We start from the raw sequence: 20,871 nt of genomic DNA, 5'->3' as shown, positions 1-20,871 counted from the left end.
TATTTCTACGGTAGAAAGATGTAGTTACTGCAAGACTAAGATGAATATTGTAGGTCAGTTCTATAAGTTAATCAAAAATTTTCAAATATCCAGGAAAATAATGTATTGCTTGATTATTCACAATACTTACACGACTGGCTTTCTCCCTCCGGAGTTTTGCTAGTCTGTATTGCTGAATTCGTTTTTTCTATTTCTATTGCCATTTTTTAGATTTATTATCATTAAAATTCTAATTTATTTTCATATAATTAATTTCCTTTTGTTTGTCTTTTGGTGCCTTCGGTCGTTTTTAATGATAATTTGGTAATTTGCTTAAAATTTTTCAATTATTCATCATGTTGTATAGTAGGGTAAAATAATGTATGAAGTTTCTATTTGAATCTCAATATATAGATGTGCCGGAGTATATAACTAAGTCGCTGCATCAGATAGTCAAGCTCAGAAGTAACTTCTAATGCTAGTAAAAATCCATTGGAAGGGGGAAATCAGAAACATTTTGATCCACGACATTCTATTACTGAAGTAATGCAATAACTTGAATATGGCTCTTACTAAATGAACAACAAAACGGGCAGTTAAGCAAAATTCGTCAAAGAAGTTTATGTAGTGACGTTACCAAATATATGTACGGTGCGATTAAATGTCAGTCTTGGAACGTCGCATAAGCAATTTGCGATCCAAGTCTTCATGAGAGTTATATTATGGCAACGTCTCTCATCACTGCTTTGCTTGTCAGCAAACTTCGCATCAGTTTGACTAAAAAGCTCAAACGAAATATGAAGAGACCATTACAATAAATAAGAAAAATATTTGATCATGACAATGATGAAAATTTTGTTATATAGTAAACTAGTAGTATGTATTGATGCTGTTAGACGTTTATTGATCACCACATAAAGGCCCGTTTCCACTATGAGATTCTGCGAGACTGACGATTGAAAAACTGGCTTTTTCAGTCCGGACCATCAAGACTTGAGTGACGAGGAGTCAAGCGCTGTTCAATCTATTACTGGACTTGCGTGACGGCCCGACGGGCAAGGGGCAGTGTCGCTGTGACTTTCGTTTAAGGAGGTTGTGTGCTGGGCTGGCGCTCCAATAGACGCACCATTGCCTGCCTCTTTGCCATGTCGCACGACGGAGACTGGAGCAGAGGTGTCACTGAAAGGCTTATCGATTTGTATAGAGAGGCACCTTGCTTCTGGCAAGTAAAAAGTTTTTTTTTGCAAAGACAGAATCTTGAGAATAAAAGAAAATAAGTAAAGAAATGGAAAAATTATATCCATCCACGAACATCGAAAAATGGAAATAATACTTCCTAACTTCTCATTGACCGATTTTATCTGTTTATTGACATAGATTCACTCGTCCGTCAATTAAAAAATCTTAATTATCTTATTGTACTTACAGTGTATGTATACTCAGTAAATTACACATTAACCAAACACATTAACCAATAATAGTAGTAGCATTTGTGAAGCACGCTATGATACCTATCTAAATCTATAGACCAAAAACCAGACATGGTTAAACATTGTGGTGTATTTATTACATATAATTTTTTCGACACATTAAAGGTATAATAAGATAATGCTGTTTCTTAATCCCTTGGTGAATGCATGTTATTACACGGATAAACTATGTTAATGAGAAGTTTGAAACCATGCTTGCGTTTCATTACTGCTATTAGGTAAATAGATTTTTGTTTCCTCCTGCGCATTGTGACAACAGCTAGTAAAGCAAGAAGGGCAGCATAATCTATTTTCAAAGGCCAACGAGTAAGGTAGCCCAGACGGTCAGTCTCAATCCCAGTCCCAGCACTCGTGTAGTGGAAACGCGCACGCCAGTTTTCAAGTCCAGCCATGTGGCTTATTGGTCTCAGGCCAATCTCAATCCTTCAGAATCAGTCCCGTAGTGGAAACGGGCCTTAAGCTAGGTCGTGGTGGACTGCAGGTGATCTAGATTGATGTCTTCCAATTAGACAACCACGTTTCCAGTTCAGCCATCTGTGGACCGAATAAAGCCCGAAGTATTAAATGGTTAATAAATAAAATACTTAAAAATACTTTTTTAAAAACCACGTTTTTCTTGTGGACTAAAAAGTAGAAAATAAATTACCTAAAAAAACTTTTTTAAAAACACGTTTTTCTTGTGGACTAAAAAGTAGAAAATAAATTATGGCTCGCCCCAAAAAACGTGTGTCGGGCAGATTTATGATTAAAGCGAAAAACACACAACACATGAATTTTGGAAATTTGATGGTAAACGTACAGCCCTGGCTGACCAGAAAACTATCACTCGCCTCATTACTAGATACCTAACCACTAACCTTATAGCCATATGGTCCTTGTGCACCGTGGTAAACGATTTTGCCGTCAAGCACTACGAAAAGCCTCTCCGGCAGAGCGGTGTATTCCTCACAAGCTGCGCCGCTCTCGCTGTCCACCACCACGGGACAGTTGACGGGCTCGAGCTCCATCATGTAGCGCACCGCTGCCAGACGATCTTGTACACTCCTAGACAGAAGATTCGATTGTTGACCAAAATCTAGTATATAATCGGTAGTATATACTAGTATATCTAGCATATACTCGGTAGTAGTAGCGGTTTTCGAGCCAATTATTAGTATACACAATGATACTACAACTATTGTAGTTTATTCCGGCACCTACATATGATAAAAATCACAGGCGATGAAGGGACGAGTGCGGTCAATTTAAATGAAATAATCAGATCACGTGATGAATTAGGACCCACTTGTGAGTAGGGATTTCTACAGTATTTGGGATGAACCACCCATCTGTGGGGTGCGCCTCTTGTATATACACGATCAGGAAGTCAGCAACGTCACCGTACATGGTCACCACCTGCGTATCAACATTTTTTTATTAAAGATACGTCTAATTTGTCCTGGAATTTATTTCGTTATTAATACTCAGTGAAATGAATCGCCTTTGAACACTCTTGGCAAAATTGATTCTCCTTATGCAGTCTCGATCATAATGCGGTCATAACCACATAATCATAAAACCCCATTTTCCCATTTACCTCCCTTTAACATTTTTCACGAAATTGGTAGGAAGACTACATCTCTTCAAATTAAACAAGTAATATAGCGTAAGATTATAGGAGCCCGGATAAATTTTGACCACCGAATGGCCACTAAAATAATGTTATACGTGTATTGTATCTGTTTTAATGATAGGCAGAGAATTAAGAGGAGCGACACCTCAAATTTAATTGATGGCATGCCATCTTATATTATCATTCTACATCATTCATCATATCATTGCATATCTCTATATTGTCTAATGGTTTCAGTTACCAAAGCCGCACGCATTATACACTGTAAGCGGTGCAGTACACAAAATTTCAAACCAACATTATTTTGCATGCCAATTTTTAGCTTCCCTCGATGAAGCCGTATATAAATGACACAGTGCGCTTACATTGCTATCAGTTCTGCCACGCTTGTTGAGTTTGACAAAGCAATGCTAAACCAAATGCCAGCCTACATCGCAAAGAGTGCTTCTTCGACATTTTCAGGGTTTGGATCGGAAATTCTTGTCGGGACTGCGTAAAATGCCTCAATATAATTTTCTCTTCCCTGCAAATTGGTCTTCGTGATTTCGGATTGATCAAGAGCGCCTTCAAATCCTTCTTTGCGAAACCTGAACATAGTTAAAATCTGCGCCGATGTAACACAGGATCTCTAACAAGAAGTTCCTGTTTCGTCCCCCAGCACGTCACACTGCCCAGCACCGAATTGCAAACATCAGAGCAGTACAATTTAAACGCTATTAATTCATTCAGCCATTATCTTATCGCATATATTTCACTGCCCGTTTTACTTCGAATAAACTAGCGTTAATTTCGGGTATCCTGTAATAGAGCGAATTGATTTGGAGCCCTAGAAGTAACCGCTCCGCTGCAAGCCACCCACTCATTATTTTTCAATGAAACGGATAAAAATAAACGCACCATGGGATCTTAAGTCGACGCAAGAATATCTGCGGTAATTTTACACGGTTTACTAATTAAATAACTCACGCATCAGCTTGACTTCAGTATATAAATTAAATGTATGTCGGTCAGGTAAAATTAGGGTGAAATACCTTCCTGAACTTGACGAGGTCCTCCATGAATGGAGGTCAGGAACAAGACCCAAAGTTGAGGACAAGAGGACGACCTTTTGAGGCGGCGTCCAACATTCGGCACGTCGTCTCATCATCCTCTCTCACCACCACAGGGTTAGGGGCGGATCCACCAACTTTGGTCTTACGGCGATACTCCATTAATGCCCTGTTTTGACTCGATAATTAGTTTCGAGCAATTGATTTTAGGTGTAAAAGTATTGTAAATATCGGCCACTAAATTTGGCGTGATTCTCTTTCAGGTTCACTTAATCATAATGCGATTTCTATTTATTGTTTGCAAGCTGAACAGTAAGAGCCAAAACAACACAGAAATAGTCAAAAGAATGGCCATAGACAATGGAATTTACATGTATAACCACAGCTTCTGCCGGAGGACGAAGTATGACAGGTTGAAGACGTTCTTCGAGTAGTCGGACGCAGAGGGGGACAGGGCGAGAGCAGACTGGTAAAAGTTGAAAGCTATCCACCCACAGCCATCCCATGCGAGCTTCAGCGCTCGCCAGGCTGCAACCATCTCGTCAGCGGCTGAGCCGAAGCTGCTGACACAAGCATAAAGCAGTTGGAAGTCGTGATATAACTTTGCTAATCCTGTCTCAAAAGAATGTCAGGAAAGTAATCTGAGACAAGTTTTGTAAACATTAGTTACGCGTGGCGTTTCTCATCTCCTGTTGATTGATTGCGTGCCTGTAAAGCTGCTCCCGTCCGCTGACGCTTTTAGACCAGCATTCACTTTTTAAAAATTTGAACAGAAATGATATTTCCGAAAAATAACAATAAGATTAATAGTAATCACAAATATTTACTGTCCGGAAGTTTTCTGGCCCAGCCTCGGGAAAAAAGGGGATAATCCCAGGTAAACTTTTAACCAGGATCATGGACGCGATGACCTGATACAGTGCTTGGTATCGAGCCGTGGAGAAATGAAACATAACTAATCAAATAGAAACTTACTTCTTCTTCAATACATTGTGATTGACGGTAATTATTTGAGCAATGTCAAAGAGTCAGTCAAATAATCAACTTTTGAAATGGAGTGCATGTACCTCGTTACGATAATTTGGAGAGAGACTTGCCTCCCTGAGTTTCAGTTCACAACTTCCTCTCTCTGACCTGCCACGCCCACCTCAGACCGTCAACTAAGTTCTCGATCTCGTAGACTCGGAGATGGTGCAGTGGTGCTCGGCTGCTCGCTGTCTCTTTGAAGGCCATGCGTCCAACAACATTTGGATAGCGCCAACACTCTCCACCAATGCAGTCATGCACAACAGCACAAGATGATTATTAATTGTTGTCTTACAGTAACAAAATTGCATAATTTGAAAAACGTTGATGGAATTTCCAACCCAAATCAATAAAATTGTTAAAGTTTTCTTATCAAGTACAACATTTGAAGCGTTCTTAAAAGAGTGAGTATGAATTTTTCACACATATTAGGAGGTAGATTTGTAGAGCTAATAGACAAGAAAGTTTAGATTATGTGCACTCAAAAGGAAAACAACGACACATGTAGGTTCGAAGAAGTGTTTAAAGTAATTGAAAGGCGCGTGGTGTTGCAACCTGAAAGAGTGAGTATAAATTGTTCAGAAACAATTGGCTTCGCGACGAGCTTATTGCGTTGCGAGATGCTTACTTCACATTGCGCGCGCGCTTAATGACAAAAAAAATTTCCCCGTAATATCGTCTTGCATAGGTCTAGCTGGGCGGAATGCAGGCCAGTGTACTTAAGGTGACCTGGTACTTTCGGCCTGCAGTCATTACTTAGGTCACTAACGGAGTAGTCGCTTAAATTACGGTCAACGATATTCGGTTTTATCATGATTTCATTTATATAGAGTAATTTTATTTAATGTACCGGCCGCTGCAAAAATACAATAAAATTGCGCTGTATAAATGAAATCATGATAAACTGAATATCGGAAAGTGGCCGAATAATTGTGCCATTGAGTCAGAGATTAAGGTTGCAGGTTTATGTTTCCGGCTTCGAGCATGAGAATATTATCATTTTTTAATATTAATTATTCAAATAAAAGGAGTCGAAATCTTCCGCAAAATCCATTCAATTTTAAGGGGTTCAATCTTGAGGCCAAGTTTGTGGTTGCCGTTTATCGACTACGTGCCAGTAAGGCCAAAAGGTTGTCGAACACTTTCACTTTCATAGCATAAAAGGCCATGTTTCTTTTCTATTCGTATATCCTTTGTGCTTACTTAATGAGATGTTTTTCGCCAAACATTATTATTCAACTCTACGCATTTATGCTTTACACAGTCTTTCACAAGGAGCTATTAATCCTCTACCGCCTGACATGAGTAACCGGAGCGATATTATCATTCAATCCTACCAAAAATGATGCGTTGTTAGTGAGCGCAAAATGACTTGCACTGATGGTTACCGTCACGTAACACTTTAAATGTGACCATTATTCAGAATATGATTGATTATTTTTCTATCTAACTTATAGGTAAATGAAATCTCTGTCTTCCCGGAGACAATTTTCTGTTGCATGAAAAAGTTGCTAGCAGTTTAAGTTGCTAATACAGAAGTTTGTGATTTTGGCCAGAGTTGCAGTTCAAGAAGATTGAGGAACGCTCTGGACTTCATCATTCGAAACTGGCTGTTTCTAGGAATATGCGCTGCTTCTTTTTACGTCTCAAAGTTTCGGGAACATCTGCAGCATGCCTTGGTTCATCATCATACAAAACAATTTTTCTCAATGTTAGCTTAGCTCTAGCATGTTAATGAATAAAATCTATCATAACGTATTTATCCGTTCATGTAATTAGTCATAATTACTACTAGCTATTTTAGTCAAATATTGACGCCGCTTTTCAAACAGTCAAATATTGACGCCGCCTTTTCATTATGATGCCTACCTCTGGAGCCCACCTGTGTAAACACGAATAACTACTGCCAGTTTATTTTGTTTTCACCCCGTGACTTCTGAATTCACGAGCGAGATAAAATCTTCATTAGCTAGTAGTGTTGCCTTTTAATGTCATTCGGAAGATGAAATCATAGCAAAGCAACTATCGAACAAATTCGTCTTTGGAAAATCAGGAATAGCTTACCGCACGGACGGGGTGTGTGGACGAGGCGTTAAGCCCGGTCCACACGCTCAAACTTATCGTCAGTCTTGCATGTCATGCCAGGTTTGACCGACAAGACGGAGTGTGTGGACGCTCAAGGTTTGACGTCTTGCATGACGGGTGGGTGGAGTTTGAAGTTTGACAAACCTGGAAAAGACGGACGGGCGAGACCTTTAATTGGGTTCATGCAAGACACGATAAGTTTGAGTGTGAGCAACCGACTAATTGGTCAAGCTTTTACTTTGTCTCAGTCTGTATTGATGTTGTGATCTGTGACATTGTTCGCTCGCATCAAAATGATATCTCAAGATATCCGACACTGGTCGCACGCTTTCTTTCGTGAATTAATTGAATACTACCGTAGCTTCCTTGTTTGTGGCATAATCAATAAAAATCTAGTGTCAATAACAAGAGAGCACTGGCCTAGGCGGCATTGATAGCTAAGTGCAAAGAATTTGATCCTACAGCAAACAAAGACTTTGTAACGAAGAAAATAAACTTTTCGTACGGTTTATCGAAAAGAATGTGCCTAAATGAAGTCGTCAATGCGGGCTGGTGCTGGTAGGGAGGCTGTCTATCAACCTGCATTGTGGTATTTTCTAAACCATTTTCGGGACCACAGCGTACGTTTACATGGCTTTAACCTAATTTTGGTGGTACAAACTGCGATCACTGCAGCGAACAACACAACCTCCTCCGCTGCCGGCTCTAGAACGCACTAAACTGAAGGAAAATTTGAATAGTGTGGACGCTCGTCAGTCTTCCGTCTTCTCTGTCAAACTTTGGCATAACATGCAAGACTGACGATAAGTTTGAGTGTGTGGACGGGGCTTTCATCTTTCGTGTGGTGATATTGCTGTTCTCATAACTGTATTTTATCTTATTATATGAGGTGTCACTAATTCTAATAAATATGTACGTGTGTATACGTCCATCCTTAAGCAATTCCTTAAGTATGTGCACGAGGTTCATCATGTAATTCGCGCAGCAATGCAGTGTGAAAAAAGTCCACTTCTGCAACCACTTTGAACGCCAGCTACTTCTGTGACGTTCCAATGTTTTTTTTAACAAGGCACAATGCCAAAATTGACCAAAGTACCTCCTCCATGGTAAGATCCCACAAAACTGAGCAACTACACAAATACCTATGTCGGCAACGTTTGGACGCTCTAAAAATTGCTACGATTTAATTCCGACTGTAGACTGCGACTCAATGCTCAGACAAAAGACTGCGTTGTGTAAACTAAGCGTGTGGACTGGCCTTTACGTTTCACAATCTGCTTGTTGGGACGCCAATTGTTCGTGAGCAATTCATACTCTTTCTGCAAGAATCTATCGGTTTCAACACCAGGCGCCTTTCAATTACTGAGCACTTCTTAATATCCACATGTATCGTTATTTTTTTTCTTTTGAGTGCACATGGTTATTATCTTGTCTATTATCACTAGAAATCTACCTACTAATATGTGTGTAAAAGTCATACTCACTCTGTTAAATGCTTCAAATATAATATTTGATAAGAAAACATTAAAAATTCCAGCGATTTGCTTTGGAAATTCCACTATAGATTTTCAAATCATGCATTTTTATGCACTTCAAGACAACAATTAATAATTATTTTGCGCTTAACTGTTGTTGGAACTGGGACGAATGGCCTTCAAAGAGACAAGCAACTTTCTCATTCTCTGAGTTGAACTTAGTTCCGTTAGTTGACGGTCTGAGGTGGGCGTGGTAGGTTAGCGAGAAACAGTTCAGCACTCAATCTCGGGAAAGCAAGTGAGTATCCCTGTTATCTCAAGGAGGTACATTTCGACCAATTCTTCAAAAAGTGGATTTTTCGACCAATTCTTCGACATTGCTCAAATAATTGTCAGTCACAATAAATTAAAGAAGAAGTAGTAGGTTTCCAGTAGTTATGTTTCATTTATGGTCCACGGCTCGATACCAAACAGGTCATCTAGACTAGTACATATATGATCCGGTTAAAAATTTACCTGGTTGAATCCACTTCCTTACCGAGGCTTGGCAAGAAAACTTCCGGCAGTAAACATTTGTGATGAAAATTGATTTTCCTTGAATTTCTCGTATATATAATTTGTATTAAAATTCAAGAATAGTGAATGCTGATCATAAACTGTCAGCGGACGGGAGTAACTTATTTACAGTCACGCAATCAAACAACGGGAGATAAGAGACGCCACGCGTAACCACGCAACTAATGTTTACAACACTTGTCAATAGTTGTCATATAACTTCCCAAACATTCTTTTGAGACAGGATTAGCAAAGTGATAGCACGACATGTAACAGCTTTCTGCTGCCGTCAGCCGCTTAACTCCTGACGAGATGGAAGCAGCCTGGCGAGCGCTGAAGCTCGCCTGGGATGGCGTTGTATGGATAGCTTTCAACTTGTGCCAGTCAGCTCTCACCCTCGCCCCCTCTGCGTCCGACTACTCGAAGAACACCTTCGATCTGTCTTACTTCTTCCTCAGGCAGAAGCAGATGTTACGCATGTAAATTTCATTTTCTATGGCCATTCTTCTGTTTTTTTTTTCTCTTGTGTTTGAGCTCACAAACAATATATATATAACTGGCATTATGAAAGTGAACCTCGCAAAGAATTGCGTAAAAATTTATTGAACGATATTTATAACACTTTTACACGTAAAATCAATTTCTAGAACTAATCATTGAGTCCTAACAGGGCATTAATGGAATACCGCCGTAAGACCCAAGTTGGTGGATCCGCCCCTAACCCTGTGGTGGTGAGAGAGGATGACGAGACGACGTGCCGAATGTTAGACGCCGCCTCAAAAGGTCGTCCTCTTGTCCTCAACTTCGGGTCTTGTTCCTGACCTCCATTCATGGAGGACCTCGTCAAGTTCAGGAAGGTATTTCACCTTAATTTTGCCCGACCCAAATGAATTTAATTTATATAATGGAGTCAAGCCGATGCGTGGGTTATGTAATTAGTAAACCGTAGTAAAATTACCGCATATATTCTTGCGGTGACTTTAGATCCTGTAGTGCGTTTCTTTCTTACTCCGTTTCAGTGAAAGATTGTTAGTGGGTGGCTTGCAGCGCAAGCAGCGGAGCGGTTACTTCTAGGGCTCCAATTCAATTTGCTCTATTTAAGGATACCCGAAATTAACGCTAGTTCGTTCGAAGTAAAACGAACAATTAAATATTTGCGATAAGATTATGGCGGGATGAGCGTTTAAATTCTACTGCCCCGATGCTTCCAATACGGTGCTGGGCAGTGTGACGTGCTGGTGACGAGACAGGAATCTTGACGAGAGATCCTTGGTAACATCGGCACAGACTATATATAAGTTAAGGTTTATAACTGAAGGATTTAGAGGCGCTCCTGATCCGTCCGAGGTCACGAAGACCAATTTACAGGGAAGAAAAAAGTATATTGTGGCATTATGCAGTCCCAACAAGATTTTCCGATCCAAACCATGAAAATGTCGAAGCATGCATCGAGAAATAGCCGTGCACTAGGTTTAGCATTGCTTTGTTTAGTTCAACTAGCGTGGTAGAACTGCAAGCAATGAAATCGCCTTGTGGCATTTTCATCGAGGGAAGTTAAAGAGTGGCATGCAAAAAATTTTGCTTTGAAGTGTGAAGTGAAATGTACTGCACCGCTTCGCTTCAGCGTATAATACGTACGGCTTTGGTAACCCAACGAATAGCCAATATGGCGAAGTACAATTTAATAATGAAATAAAATGATTATATAAGATGGCATGCCATCAATGAAATTTAAGTCGTACGATCATCCTATTTCCTTGCCTATCATTAAAACAGATACAATAAATAGATTAAATGATTTGTTGTGGTCATTCAGTGATAAAAAAATTATCTAGGCTCTTATAATCTAACCATATATTGTTTGTTAAATTTGAAGAGATGCAGTCCTCATACCATTCTCGTGAATAAGGTATCGGGGCCAAAACGGGGAGCGTTAAAAGAAAAACCTCGGAGTTGTATTATTTCTTATATAGCATCCAGATAATACGTGAATAATATCAAGCAATGGTCTACCGAGCTGCTAACCGCTCTATCCTAGCCCTAATTAGCACCGACAGTATGTCATCTTTGCAGCTAGTTCCACGACTAACTTCCAGTCACGCGCACCTCGTTACTTCCATTCACAACTACCTTGCCCAAATACCAGTTGGAGCAACTCGCTTCCAATGGATACCCAGTTGCTTGGTGCACCTGGGGAGGAAATTAAGCGATGTGTGGTGCTGCTGCGAGCATGCGGCCGCGAGTTAGGCTGCTTAGTGGACGTCCACTTTGACACAGCCAAGCTGAGGTTAACGCTGGGTTAGGAAGCATTGCAATTATTTCAATCCTGATGGACATCAATCCATGGATGGTTTGCTTTGGGCACGGTGAAAGCTGTCCGTCCGACTGTGGTCCCTCAACGCAACATTAGAGACCCTTTTTTGCACTCCTACATCTCGATATAGCCTCGTTTAGCAAAGCCCTTTACGAGATACGTCAGACCCGTTCCAGGGTCTACGCCTTAACTGTCAAATACGCCTTGACACCTGTCGAGATATGCTTAACTGTCAGGTTCCAGGAACAGCACACCTCAACTTCACCACTGACCTAATACGAAGATCCTCGTTCTACCCTGTGACAAACACAGTACACAGCTTCACACACCCACAGCTTCACAGTACACAGCTCTGTCACGCTGCTTAGAGGAGACACTGCTGATCCTCTCAGCTGGTCTCGCTTGTGGAAGAATACATCTGCTCTTCCACAATACTCTTCACCAAATGAAGCAAGACAGTACACGCGAGCTGGGACCGATTAGCACATTCTGCTCTGCATGCGCCCTAGCAATCCCACCACAGGCATCGCGGCTGTGGACACTTCCTATCCGCTAGAAATTTTTTTATTAACCCTGGGAATGAGCCATCATCAGCTTACGGGATGAATCAACGAAGAAACCATCACCAACAACAACAATAGGATGACGTCAGCGGGCCGGTGTCAAGTGAAGTGTCGGACTGGAGATAGGTGCACAGCGGCGTGCCGCATGGCGAAGCGTTCTCGGGCCGATCTCATTACGTGTTATTATGTGTTTATAAGCGATCTACCAGAAGCAGTATCAAGCTTGTGCTTCATGTGTGATGACCAAATGAAAAAAAATTGTGAATTATGCGTCGGAAAAAAGTGCAGCTGCACTGTAATAATGATAGTTCAGTTACTTTGGCTGATACTTAGTAGCTAGCTTTTCATGCTGACGAGTCTCACGCATTTCAATTTAACAACAATAAAGAACGGCAAGCTTTAAATATTGAATACATGTGTGCAACGCTTGAGTGGTGCACGAATAGTCAACTGGAAAAATAATTGTAAGCTCATGTGGAAAAGGAGTTAGGTTTTCTAAGCATATGAAAAGCAAGTTAATAGAACGAACTGCAAGTACTGATCAGACGCTCTTAAGAAAAACTAGAAAAAGAATCTAGGAGTCTGCTGTTAATCGCTTTATTGCAACAGCACCTGGAGTTAGAAAACGCTTATCACCGAGACTTCATAAGGAGAAAAAATGTAGCCAAGAGTGCTCAGAGGCGATACATTTCTCTGAGTATTCATAACAAAAACAATTCCAGTACAAATTAGACATCTATAATAACAAAATGTTGATGCGCAGGTGGTGACTATGTACGGTGACGTTGCGGACTTCCTGATCGTGTACATACAAGAGGCGCATCCCACAGATGGGTGGCTCATCCCAAATACTGTCGAAATCCCTACTCACAAGTGGGTCCTAATTCATCACGTGATCTGATTATTTTCATACAAATTGGCCGCACTCATCCCTTCATCGCCTTTGATTTTTATCGTATGTAGGTGCCGGAAAAAAAACAACAATAGTTGTATCATTGCTCGAAACCCGCTGAGTATGAACTAGATTTTGGTCAATAATCGAATCCTCTGTCTAGGAGTGTGCAAGATCGTCTGGCAGCGGTGCGCTACATGATGGAGCTCGAGCCCGTCAACTGTCCCGTGGTGGTGGACAGCGAGAGCGGCGCAGCTTGTGAGGAATACACCGCTCTGCCGGAGAGGCTTTTCGTAGTGCTTGACGGCAAAATCGTTTATCACGGTGCACAAGGACCATTTGGCTATAAGGTTAGTGGTTAGGCATCTAGTAATTAGGCGAGTGACGGTTTTCTGGTCAGCCAGTGTTTTTAATTAACCATTTAATACTTCTGGTTTTATTCGGTCCGCAGATGGCTGAACTGGAAACGTGGTTGTCTAATTGGAAGACATCACTCTAGATCACCTACAGTCCACCACGACCTAGCGTACGTGGTGATCACAAAACTTCTAAAAGCATCAATATACTACTGTGTAACAAAAATTGCATCATTATTATGATCAAATAATTTCCTCATATATTTTGATGGTTTCTCTTACTCCGAATGAGCCTTTTCATTTAACTGAGGCGGCGTTTGCTGACAAGCTAAGAAGTGATTAGAGACGTTGTCATAATATAACTCTGATGAAGACTTGGATCCCAAATTGCTTATGCAAAATTCCAAGACTGACATTTAATCGCACCGTTCATATATTTGGTAACGTCTCTACATAAACTTCTTGGATGAATTTTGCTTAACTGCTCGGTTTGTTGTTCATTTAGTAAGCGCCAAAATTATGGTATTGCATTACTTCTGCAATAAAGTATCGTGGATCAAAATGTTTCTGATTTCCCCCTTCCAATGGATATTCATTTGCAATAAAAGTTAATTTGAGCTTTACTATCTGATGCAGCGACTTAGTAATATACTACGGCACTTGTTTATATTGAGATTCAAATAGAAACGTCATACATTATTCTATTCTACTATATATCACGATAACTAATTTAGAATTTTCAAGCAAGGTTATTCAAATTATCATTAAAATTCGCTCAGATACTGAATTTTTGTTTCTAAACGGCTTCCATAAACTTATTGAGTTATTTGAGTCAATCCAACGTCTGAAGCGCAATCAGTTGGGGTTTGAAAGACTTACGAAAAGTAGGCTGCAAAAAAAAAACGCTTCGGTAACTTAAATTTTTTCTCAGTTGCAATTCGGTGGACTGGTTTTGATTGTTCTTCAAGGCCCAATTATATTTTTCCTCATCAAAATCTCCAGTTACATCGGCTGGTGAAGGTACTAAAACTAAACGTAAAGTGATCCAAAAGTGAAGTAATCTAAAAGTGACGAAGTGTCCAAAATATCCGTTGTGCTCACTGCTCAGCTTTGAAGGTGTGCTACCTGCATAGCCGAAGCCTTCAAATAAAAAAAATAACTTCATTTGTTCATATACCACAAAAAATATAGATGTAGAATTAGGAGCCACGAGAAAAAGATTTCATTGACTAGATTACCTGAATATGAAATTTTTAGGACAGCGTTTTTATGGCATGCTAGACATGAACAGTTGACATATATCATATATGATATTACTAATATCATATGTAGTAACTCATAGTAACAGAGCCATACACATAATTCCTTATCCAGCCAGACTCCAGAGTCCAGCTACTCACTTATTGGACTCAGCGGGCTGGAGCCTGGAATACTAAGCTCATTGGCGTGAAATTCTTCACGAGTTTAAGTCTAGGGACAAACTATTCGTCGTAGTATTGAGATTTTATTATAACAAAATCAGAAGATATTTAAATGCAGGTGCGGCTAATATTATTAGCATTCCAGGCAACCTGCAACATTGCAACCACAGATTTTTTACATTCCACGAACCACAGATTTTTTAGAATCATTTCATTTTTAATTTCCTCGTCTACTCATGATTTAAACCGATTTCTTATATATGCAGTATGATAATGTTGGACAGTGCAGGTATTCATAATACCTTACTTTTTTAATTAAAGTATAACTTAATAATACTTTACTATTACTTTTTTGCATAATAAAAATATTGACGCCGACTTTTTAACACAACCCCGACCTCTGGAGCCCACTTGTGACGATGCGAAGTACCTACTGTCAGTTTATTATGTTTTCACCCCGTGACTTCTGAATTAACAAGCGAGATAAAATTTTCATCAGTTAGCAGTGTTGCCTTTCATGCACTGTCATTCGGAACATGAAATCGAAGCAAAACATGTAACGAGCAAATTCGTCTTCTCTTGGAAGTCACGAAGCGTTTACCGAATTGAAAACTTATGTTAATATTTTCTGTGTAATAATAATAAAGGTGTTCTCACCAAATCCCAAAACAGAAATCCATGTTTTCGGAGAATTAGCTATCATAGGGAGAATTTTCTAGAGTAGCGAGATGAATACTGTATCGCTATTTAAGGTTGTACACTTTCATAGATACTAATAGTTGCGAAAAAATTCGTTTATTCGCTGCCTGTAATTGATTTTAGGTGAACATTTGTTCATGAATGCTGTAGCGGGAAACCTCCAACTCGTACTGGCTACAATAGAAAGTCTACTGTACATTGCGTTGGCGAGAAAATCCGAATATCCAGCACGGCTGGAGGTCATGGAGAAGGTTATCAAGTTGTGTGAATTGGAGATATGAAAATTGATCAACATTTGATAATTAACAGACCTTATATTTTCACTAGAGAAGCCAAATGTGAAGAAAAGCAGGACTTGCAAAAGAACCTTTGCTCTCTCAAAACTTCTCCTCGAATACCCGTGGTGATCAGCAGTAAATCTTAAATCTAATTGCTCCTCTATTGTTTCTGCACAATTGTTCAAATCCATTAAAACAAGGGAGACCCAATCTTTGGCAGCGGGTCATGTTCCACTGCAGACATTCGGGTCCCATTCCCCGTTCATAGCACAGACTTCTTTGTTCACCAAATTTGATGCAATATTACACAGGGCCTTAAGTCCCGTCACCCATTTTTATACATATAAATTTACGCCTTGAGTCTGTTCTACGACGCTTTTTCATCACTCTTCTGTCGTCTCTATCGATGCTCTCTGCCTTTTCCAAATTTTAAATGTCGCGAGCCCAAACGCCATATGGGTGCAGAACACCATTAAAACTCCAGAGTACACATTCTTCAAAATATGAACCTAATAATTATAAATCAAACAATTTGTTTTGAATAAATAATCGAAATAATTATTTATAAAAATTCCTGATCATTTTTTTCTTTATAAATTTCCATAAAAAATGAAGAAAGATTAAAGACTATGAAGCTTCCAAGCCTCTGTTATCGACGTCTGCGTGGTGACCTCAATGAAGTATACAAGTATACCCACGGGTCCCAGAGGGATTTGTAATTACAAGGTCCCAGAGGGATTACTAGAATTTGAAATAAGAACCAACACCAGGGGCCACAGCTATAAACTAAAAAAACTGCGTTGTAACTCATCCATGCGACAACATTTCTTCTCGCTTCGAGTCACCGACATGTGGAACAGCCTCCCTTATTTGGCATCGTTGACGCTCCGAATATGAACGCCTTCAAGAACAGACTAGACAAAGCTATGGAGGAGCATATGTTCAGTCTTGAAATTCCTAGCACCTCACGGAACTGGTTATGAGTCCAGCATCAATCTCAAACAATCGTCAGTTATGGAAAGATAGGGTTCAATGGGCCGGATCTCTTATGGAATCAAGTCACGAAGAGTACATGAATCGGCAACAGGCCATGGGCCTATTTCTTCAGTGCCGACATTTCCATTCTATAAATAACTAATATTTATAATTGGGGGTCTATACGACGTAATACCATTACATTCCAGCGTAACTCAGAGTAATACAGACGTCAATAGGTACTAATATGCTAGACCAGCGTCAACATCTTGTTGACCGTAACGAAGTTAACCATAATTATACTATAGGTGATCAATAGTGACCCATCACTTTGTTGGGAACCAAATTCCGTAACATCTAAGGAGTCACAGACTACTTTACGCAAAATCAACTGCGTAATATGACTGCAGCAAATTGAAATTTCGGGAATAACAAATCAAGGAACAGTATTAAGTTGCAAATTTGGAATTATTATTAAACTAAGAATACAATTCAAATTCATAAGAAGCGCTCGAAGTATGAAGTAAGCATCTAGCGTAACGATACACAATCTGCTCGTTGCGACGCCAATTGTTACTTAGCTACTCATACCCTTTCAGCAAGAATCTATTAGTTTCAACACCACACGCCTTTCAGTTACTAAACACTTCTTCAAGGCTACACGTGTCGTTTTTTTTTTTCTTTTGAGTGCACATGATCTAAATTTTCTTGTCTATTAGCACCACAAATCTACCTACTAATATGTGTGTAAAATTCATACTCGCCCTGTTAAGAGCGCTTCAAATGTGGTATTTGATAAGAAAAAAATTAAAAATTCGATAGATCTGAGGGATCTTGTTAATAATTAGCACCCAAATATGACCTTGTTAAGAAAATGTTCCCTAGTATACCTTGTTAATAAAACGCACCCTAGCATAAGCCTTTGTATAATAACTTTGTTAATGAGTGAGTTTAATCCTCCCTTTCATGGATTATAACGTATTTCAATAAATTGTTCCTCGCCTTCTGAATATCATATGCAGCCTTATCATTTGCGATTTAATGTTTTGCAATGTAATTTTTTTACGTTGAAGTACATTTATTTAAAAAAATGTTCAAATAGTCGTAATTTGTTTGTATTATACATCCCATTAACCTTGTCAAAAATACGCACCTTAGTAATGTCTGGGGTGCTTACTCTTGACAAGATCCAATTGGGGTTGCAAATTCCACTTCAAATTACGAATTTTTGTTACAATTAAAAATAATAATGTGCATGACTAGATTAATGAAGAGCGTTAGCGCTGTCCAAATATAGTTGAATAAATGGCCTTGAAAGTGGCGAGCATCTTCTGTCTTCTGACTCTTCTCTGAGAACTTAGTTGACGGTATGAGGTGGGCGTGGTAGGAGTGAGACAAAAAGTTCTCTGCACTGAAACTCAGGGAAGCAAGTGTCTCCCTATAATCGTAAGGAGGTACGTACACTCCATTTCAGCAGTGAATATTTCAACTGACTCTTCGATATTGCTCAATTAATTATCGTCAATCACAATGTACTAAAGAATATGTAAGTTTCTAGTAGTGATGTTAAATTTATGGTCCACGGCTCCATACCAAGCAGGTCGTCGCGTCCATGATCCTGGTTAAAAGTTTACCTGGTTGATTTACTTCTTTCCAGAGGCTGGGCATGCGGACAGTAAATATTTATTATGACGATTATTTTTATTTGAATTTCTCGTAAATATCATTTCTGTTAAAATTCTTAGAAAGTGAATGCTAATCATCGATGCGTCATCCTTAATTTTTATTTGGGTGGGTTAGTTTCAGGAAGAAACCACGAGCAAAGTATGTCAGGTCATAAAGTGTCAGCGGACAGGAGCAGCTTCTTTACATGCACGCAATCAAACAACGTGAGATAAGAGACGCCACGCGTAACCACGTAACTACTGCTTACAACACTTATGTCATATTACTTCCCTAAAATTATTTCGAGACAGGATTAGCCAATTGTCAATTGATAGTACGACTTTAACTGCTTTCTGCTGCCGTCAGCCGCTCAACTCCTGACGAGATGGAAGCAGCCTGGCGAGCGCTGAAGCTCGCATGGGATGGCTGTGGGTGGATAGCTTACAACTTGTACCGGTCTGCTCTCGCCCTCGCCCCCTATGCGTCCGACCACTCGAAGAACGTGTTCAACCTGTCTTACTTCTTCTTCAGGCAGAACCTGGGGTTACGCATGTAAATTTTATTGTCTATGGCCATTCTTTTGACTTTCTCTATGTTTAAGCTTGCAAACAATAAATAAAAATCGCATTATGAAAGTAAACTTGGCAAAGAAACGAGTCAAATTTAGTCCTCGATCTTTAAAACGGTTTCTTTATACCTAAAATCAATTTCTAGAACTAATCATGGAGTTCAAACAGGGCATTACTGGAATACCGCCGTAAGACCAAAGTTGGTGGATCCGCCCCTAACCCTGTGGTGGTGAGAGAGGATGATGAGACGACGTGCCGAATGTTGGACGCCGCCTCAAAAGGTCGTCCTCTTGTCCTCAACTTCGGGTCTTGTTCCTGACCTCCATTCATGAAGGACCTCGTCAAGTTCAGGAAGGTAATACACCTTAATTTTATCCAACATAAATGCATTTAATTTATATATTGCAATCAAGCTGATGCGTGGGTTATTTAATTAATAAACCGTAGTAAAATTACCGCAAATATTCTGGCGGCGGCTTTAGATCCCGTTGTGCGTTTCTTTCTTACTCCTTTTCAGTGAAAAATAATTAGTGGGTAGCTTGTAGCGCCAACAGCGGAGCAATTATTTTTAGGGCTCTATTTCGGGAAGCCCGAAATTAATACTAGTTCATTCGATGTAAAACGGATAGTGAAATATTTACGTTACTATTATGTCTGGATGAGTTAAAAGAATTTAAACTGTTCTCCTCCGATGCTTCCAATTCGGTGCTTGGTAGTGTGACGTGCTGGGGACGCGACAGGAATTTTGATGGGAGATCATCGGTTTCATTGGCACAGTCGCACAGACTATAAGTTCAGGTTTCGAAATTGAGGATTTGTAGGCGCTCCTGATTCGTCCGAGGTCACGAAAGGTAATATATAGAAAAAAAATTATATTACGGCATTATGCAGTCCCGACAAGATTTTCCTATCCAAACCCATCCAAACCCTGAAAATGCCGGCAAAGTACGCATAGAGATGTAGCCAGGCACTAGGTTCAGTTGTTTAGCACAGAGCGTGGCAGAACTGAAAGCAATGAAAGCGCCTCATGGCATTTAAATACGGCTTCACCGAGGGAAGCTAAAAAGCGGCATGCAAAAGAATGTCTGTTTAAAGTTTTATGTACTGCACCGCTTACAGCGTATAATGCGTACGTCTTTGGTAAACAAAACAATTAGCCATAATAGCAAAATGCAATGGAATAATGATGTAGAATGATAATATAAGAGGGCATGCCATCAATGTAATTTAAGTTCTCACTCCTCTCATTTCCTTGGCTATCATTAAAACATACAATACACCAATTAAATAATTTTTGTGGCCATTTGGCGATCAAAACTATTCTGGGCTCTTATAATCTTACCATGTATAACTTGTTTGGTTTGAAGAAATGCAGTCATCACACCATGTTCGTGAAAAATATGTATCGGGCCCAAAACGGGGAGCGTTAAAAGAAAAACCTCTGAGTAGTATCCCCGTTTCTTATACAGCATCCAGATAATACCTGAATAATACCAAGCAATGGTCTACCGCGCTGCTAACCTTTCTATCCTAGCCCCTAATCAGCCCCGACAGTATGTCATATCTGCAGCTAATTTCGCGACTAACTTCCAGTCACGCGCACATCGTAACCTCCATTCACAACTACCTTGCCAAAATACCAGTGAGAGCAGCTCATTTCCAATGGATACCCAGTCGCTCTGGTGAACATGGGAGGAAATTAAGCGATGCGTGGCGCTGCTGAGCATGCGGCCGCGAGTTAAGGCCCGTTTACACTAGTGGCAACGACATGCGCTTTGAGTCGTTTGCTGCAGTGCCTCACCGCGCACAACCGTTTACACTACTTTTGTACTCGGTTGTTTGAGACCGCGCGCTTTGAACACTAGTTG

General features: G+C 40.0%; 3 protein-coding genes across 9 annotated transcripts; 2 read left to right on the top strand and 1 right to left on the bottom strand.

The window, feature by feature from the left end:
• Nucleotides 1-1,880: 1,880 nt before the first annotated feature.
• LOC108682155 (type I iodothyronine deiodinase) lies at nt 1,881-5,921 on the bottom strand. Of its 7 annotated transcripts, none has more exons than XM_047879976.1 (6): nt 5,198-5,297; nt 4,502-4,693; nt 4,113-4,299; nt 2,755-2,864; nt 2,327-2,513; nt 1,881-2,003 (listed from the first exon to the last, which is right to left on the bottom strand). In XM_047879976.1, exons 3-6 carry the CDS (start codon nt 4,137-4,139, stop codon nt 1,956-1,958), a joined length of 372 nt encoding a protein of 123 aa, XP_047735932.1. In that variant the 5' UTR covers nt 4,140-4,299; nt 4,502-4,693; nt 5,198-5,297; the 3' UTR covers nt 1,881-1,955. The 7 variants fall into 7 exon arrangements, with proteins under 7 accessions (XP_047735932.1, XP_018026764.1, XP_018026762.1 ...); XM_018171275.2 differs by having other exon boundaries at nt 4,502-4,690; XM_018171273.2 differs by lacking the exon at nt 5,198-5,297 and adding an exon at nt 5,106-5,186 and having other exon boundaries at nt 4,502-4,690.
• Nucleotides 5,922-10,029: 4,108 nt separating this feature from the next.
• Nucleotides 10,030-13,958, top strand: LOC108682182 (type I iodothyronine deiodinase). The gene is made up of 4 exons (XM_018171309.2): nt 10,030-10,128; nt 12,912-13,021; nt 13,204-13,390; nt 13,492-13,958. Exons 1-4 carry the CDS (start codon nt 10,102-10,104, stop codon nt 13,537-13,539), a joined length of 372 nt encoding a protein of 123 aa, XP_018026798.1. The 5' UTR covers nt 10,030-10,101; the 3' UTR covers nt 13,540-13,958.
• Nucleotides 13,959-18,141: 4,183 nt separating this feature from the next.
• Nucleotides 18,142-19,512, top strand: LOC125177713 (type I iodothyronine deiodinase-like). The gene is made up of 3 exons (XM_047879981.1): nt 18,142-18,223; nt 18,801-18,986; nt 19,172-19,512. Exons 2-3 carry the CDS (start codon nt 18,820-18,822, stop codon nt 19,320-19,322), a joined length of 318 nt encoding a protein of 105 aa, XP_047735937.1. The 5' UTR covers nt 18,142-18,223; nt 18,801-18,819; the 3' UTR covers nt 19,323-19,512.
• The last annotated feature ends 1,359 nt before the right edge of the window (nt 19,513-20,871 follow it).

Source organism: Hyalella azteca, unplaced genomic scaffold, assembly GCF_000764305.2.
Source record: "Hyalella azteca isolate HAZT.00-mixed unplaced genomic scaffold, Hazt_2.0.2 contig4353, whole genome shotgun sequence".
NCBI lineage: Eukaryota > Metazoa > Arthropoda > Malacostraca > Amphipoda > Hyalellidae > Hyalella > Hyalella azteca.
Note: the sequence above shows the minus strand (reverse complement) of the source record. Positions and strands in the feature narration are given on the sequence as shown.

Excerpts from the sequence above, each read along its gene's own strand:
- LOC108682155 (XM_018171272.2), bottom strand. The coding sequence starts at position 5,363 with ATGGCCTTCAAAGAGACAGCGAGCAGCCGAGCACCACTGCACCATCTC. Across the intron at positions 4,691-5,277 it reads AACTTAGTTGACGGTCTGAG|CTTCGGCTCAGCCGCTGACG; the intron begins GTGGGCGTGGCA and ends TTGTGTCAGCAG. Across the intron at positions 4,300-4,501 it reads CAGAAGCTGTGGTTATACAT|GGCATTAATGGAGTATCGCC; the intron begins GTAAATTCCATT and ends GAGTCAAAACAG.
- LOC108682182 (XM_018171309.2), top strand. The coding sequence starts at position 10,102 with ATGGAGGACCTCGTCAAGTTCAGGAAG. Across the intron at positions 10,129-12,911 it reads ACCTCGTCAAGTTCAGGAAG|GTGGTGACTATGTACGGTGA; the intron begins GTATTTCACCTT and ends GTTGATGCGCAG. Across the intron at positions 13,022-13,203 it reads GTCGAAATCCCTACTCACAA|GAGTGTGCAAGATCGTCTGG; the intron begins GTGGGTCCTAAT and ends TCCTCTGTCTAG.
- LOC125177713 (XM_047879981.1), top strand. The coding sequence starts at position 18,820 with ATGGAAGCAGCCTGGCGAGCGCTGAAGCTCGCATGGGATGGCTGTGGG. Across the intron at positions 18,987-19,171 it reads CAGAACCTGGGGTTACGCAT|GGCATTACTGGAATACCGCC; the intron begins GTAAATTTTATT and ends GAGTTCAAACAG.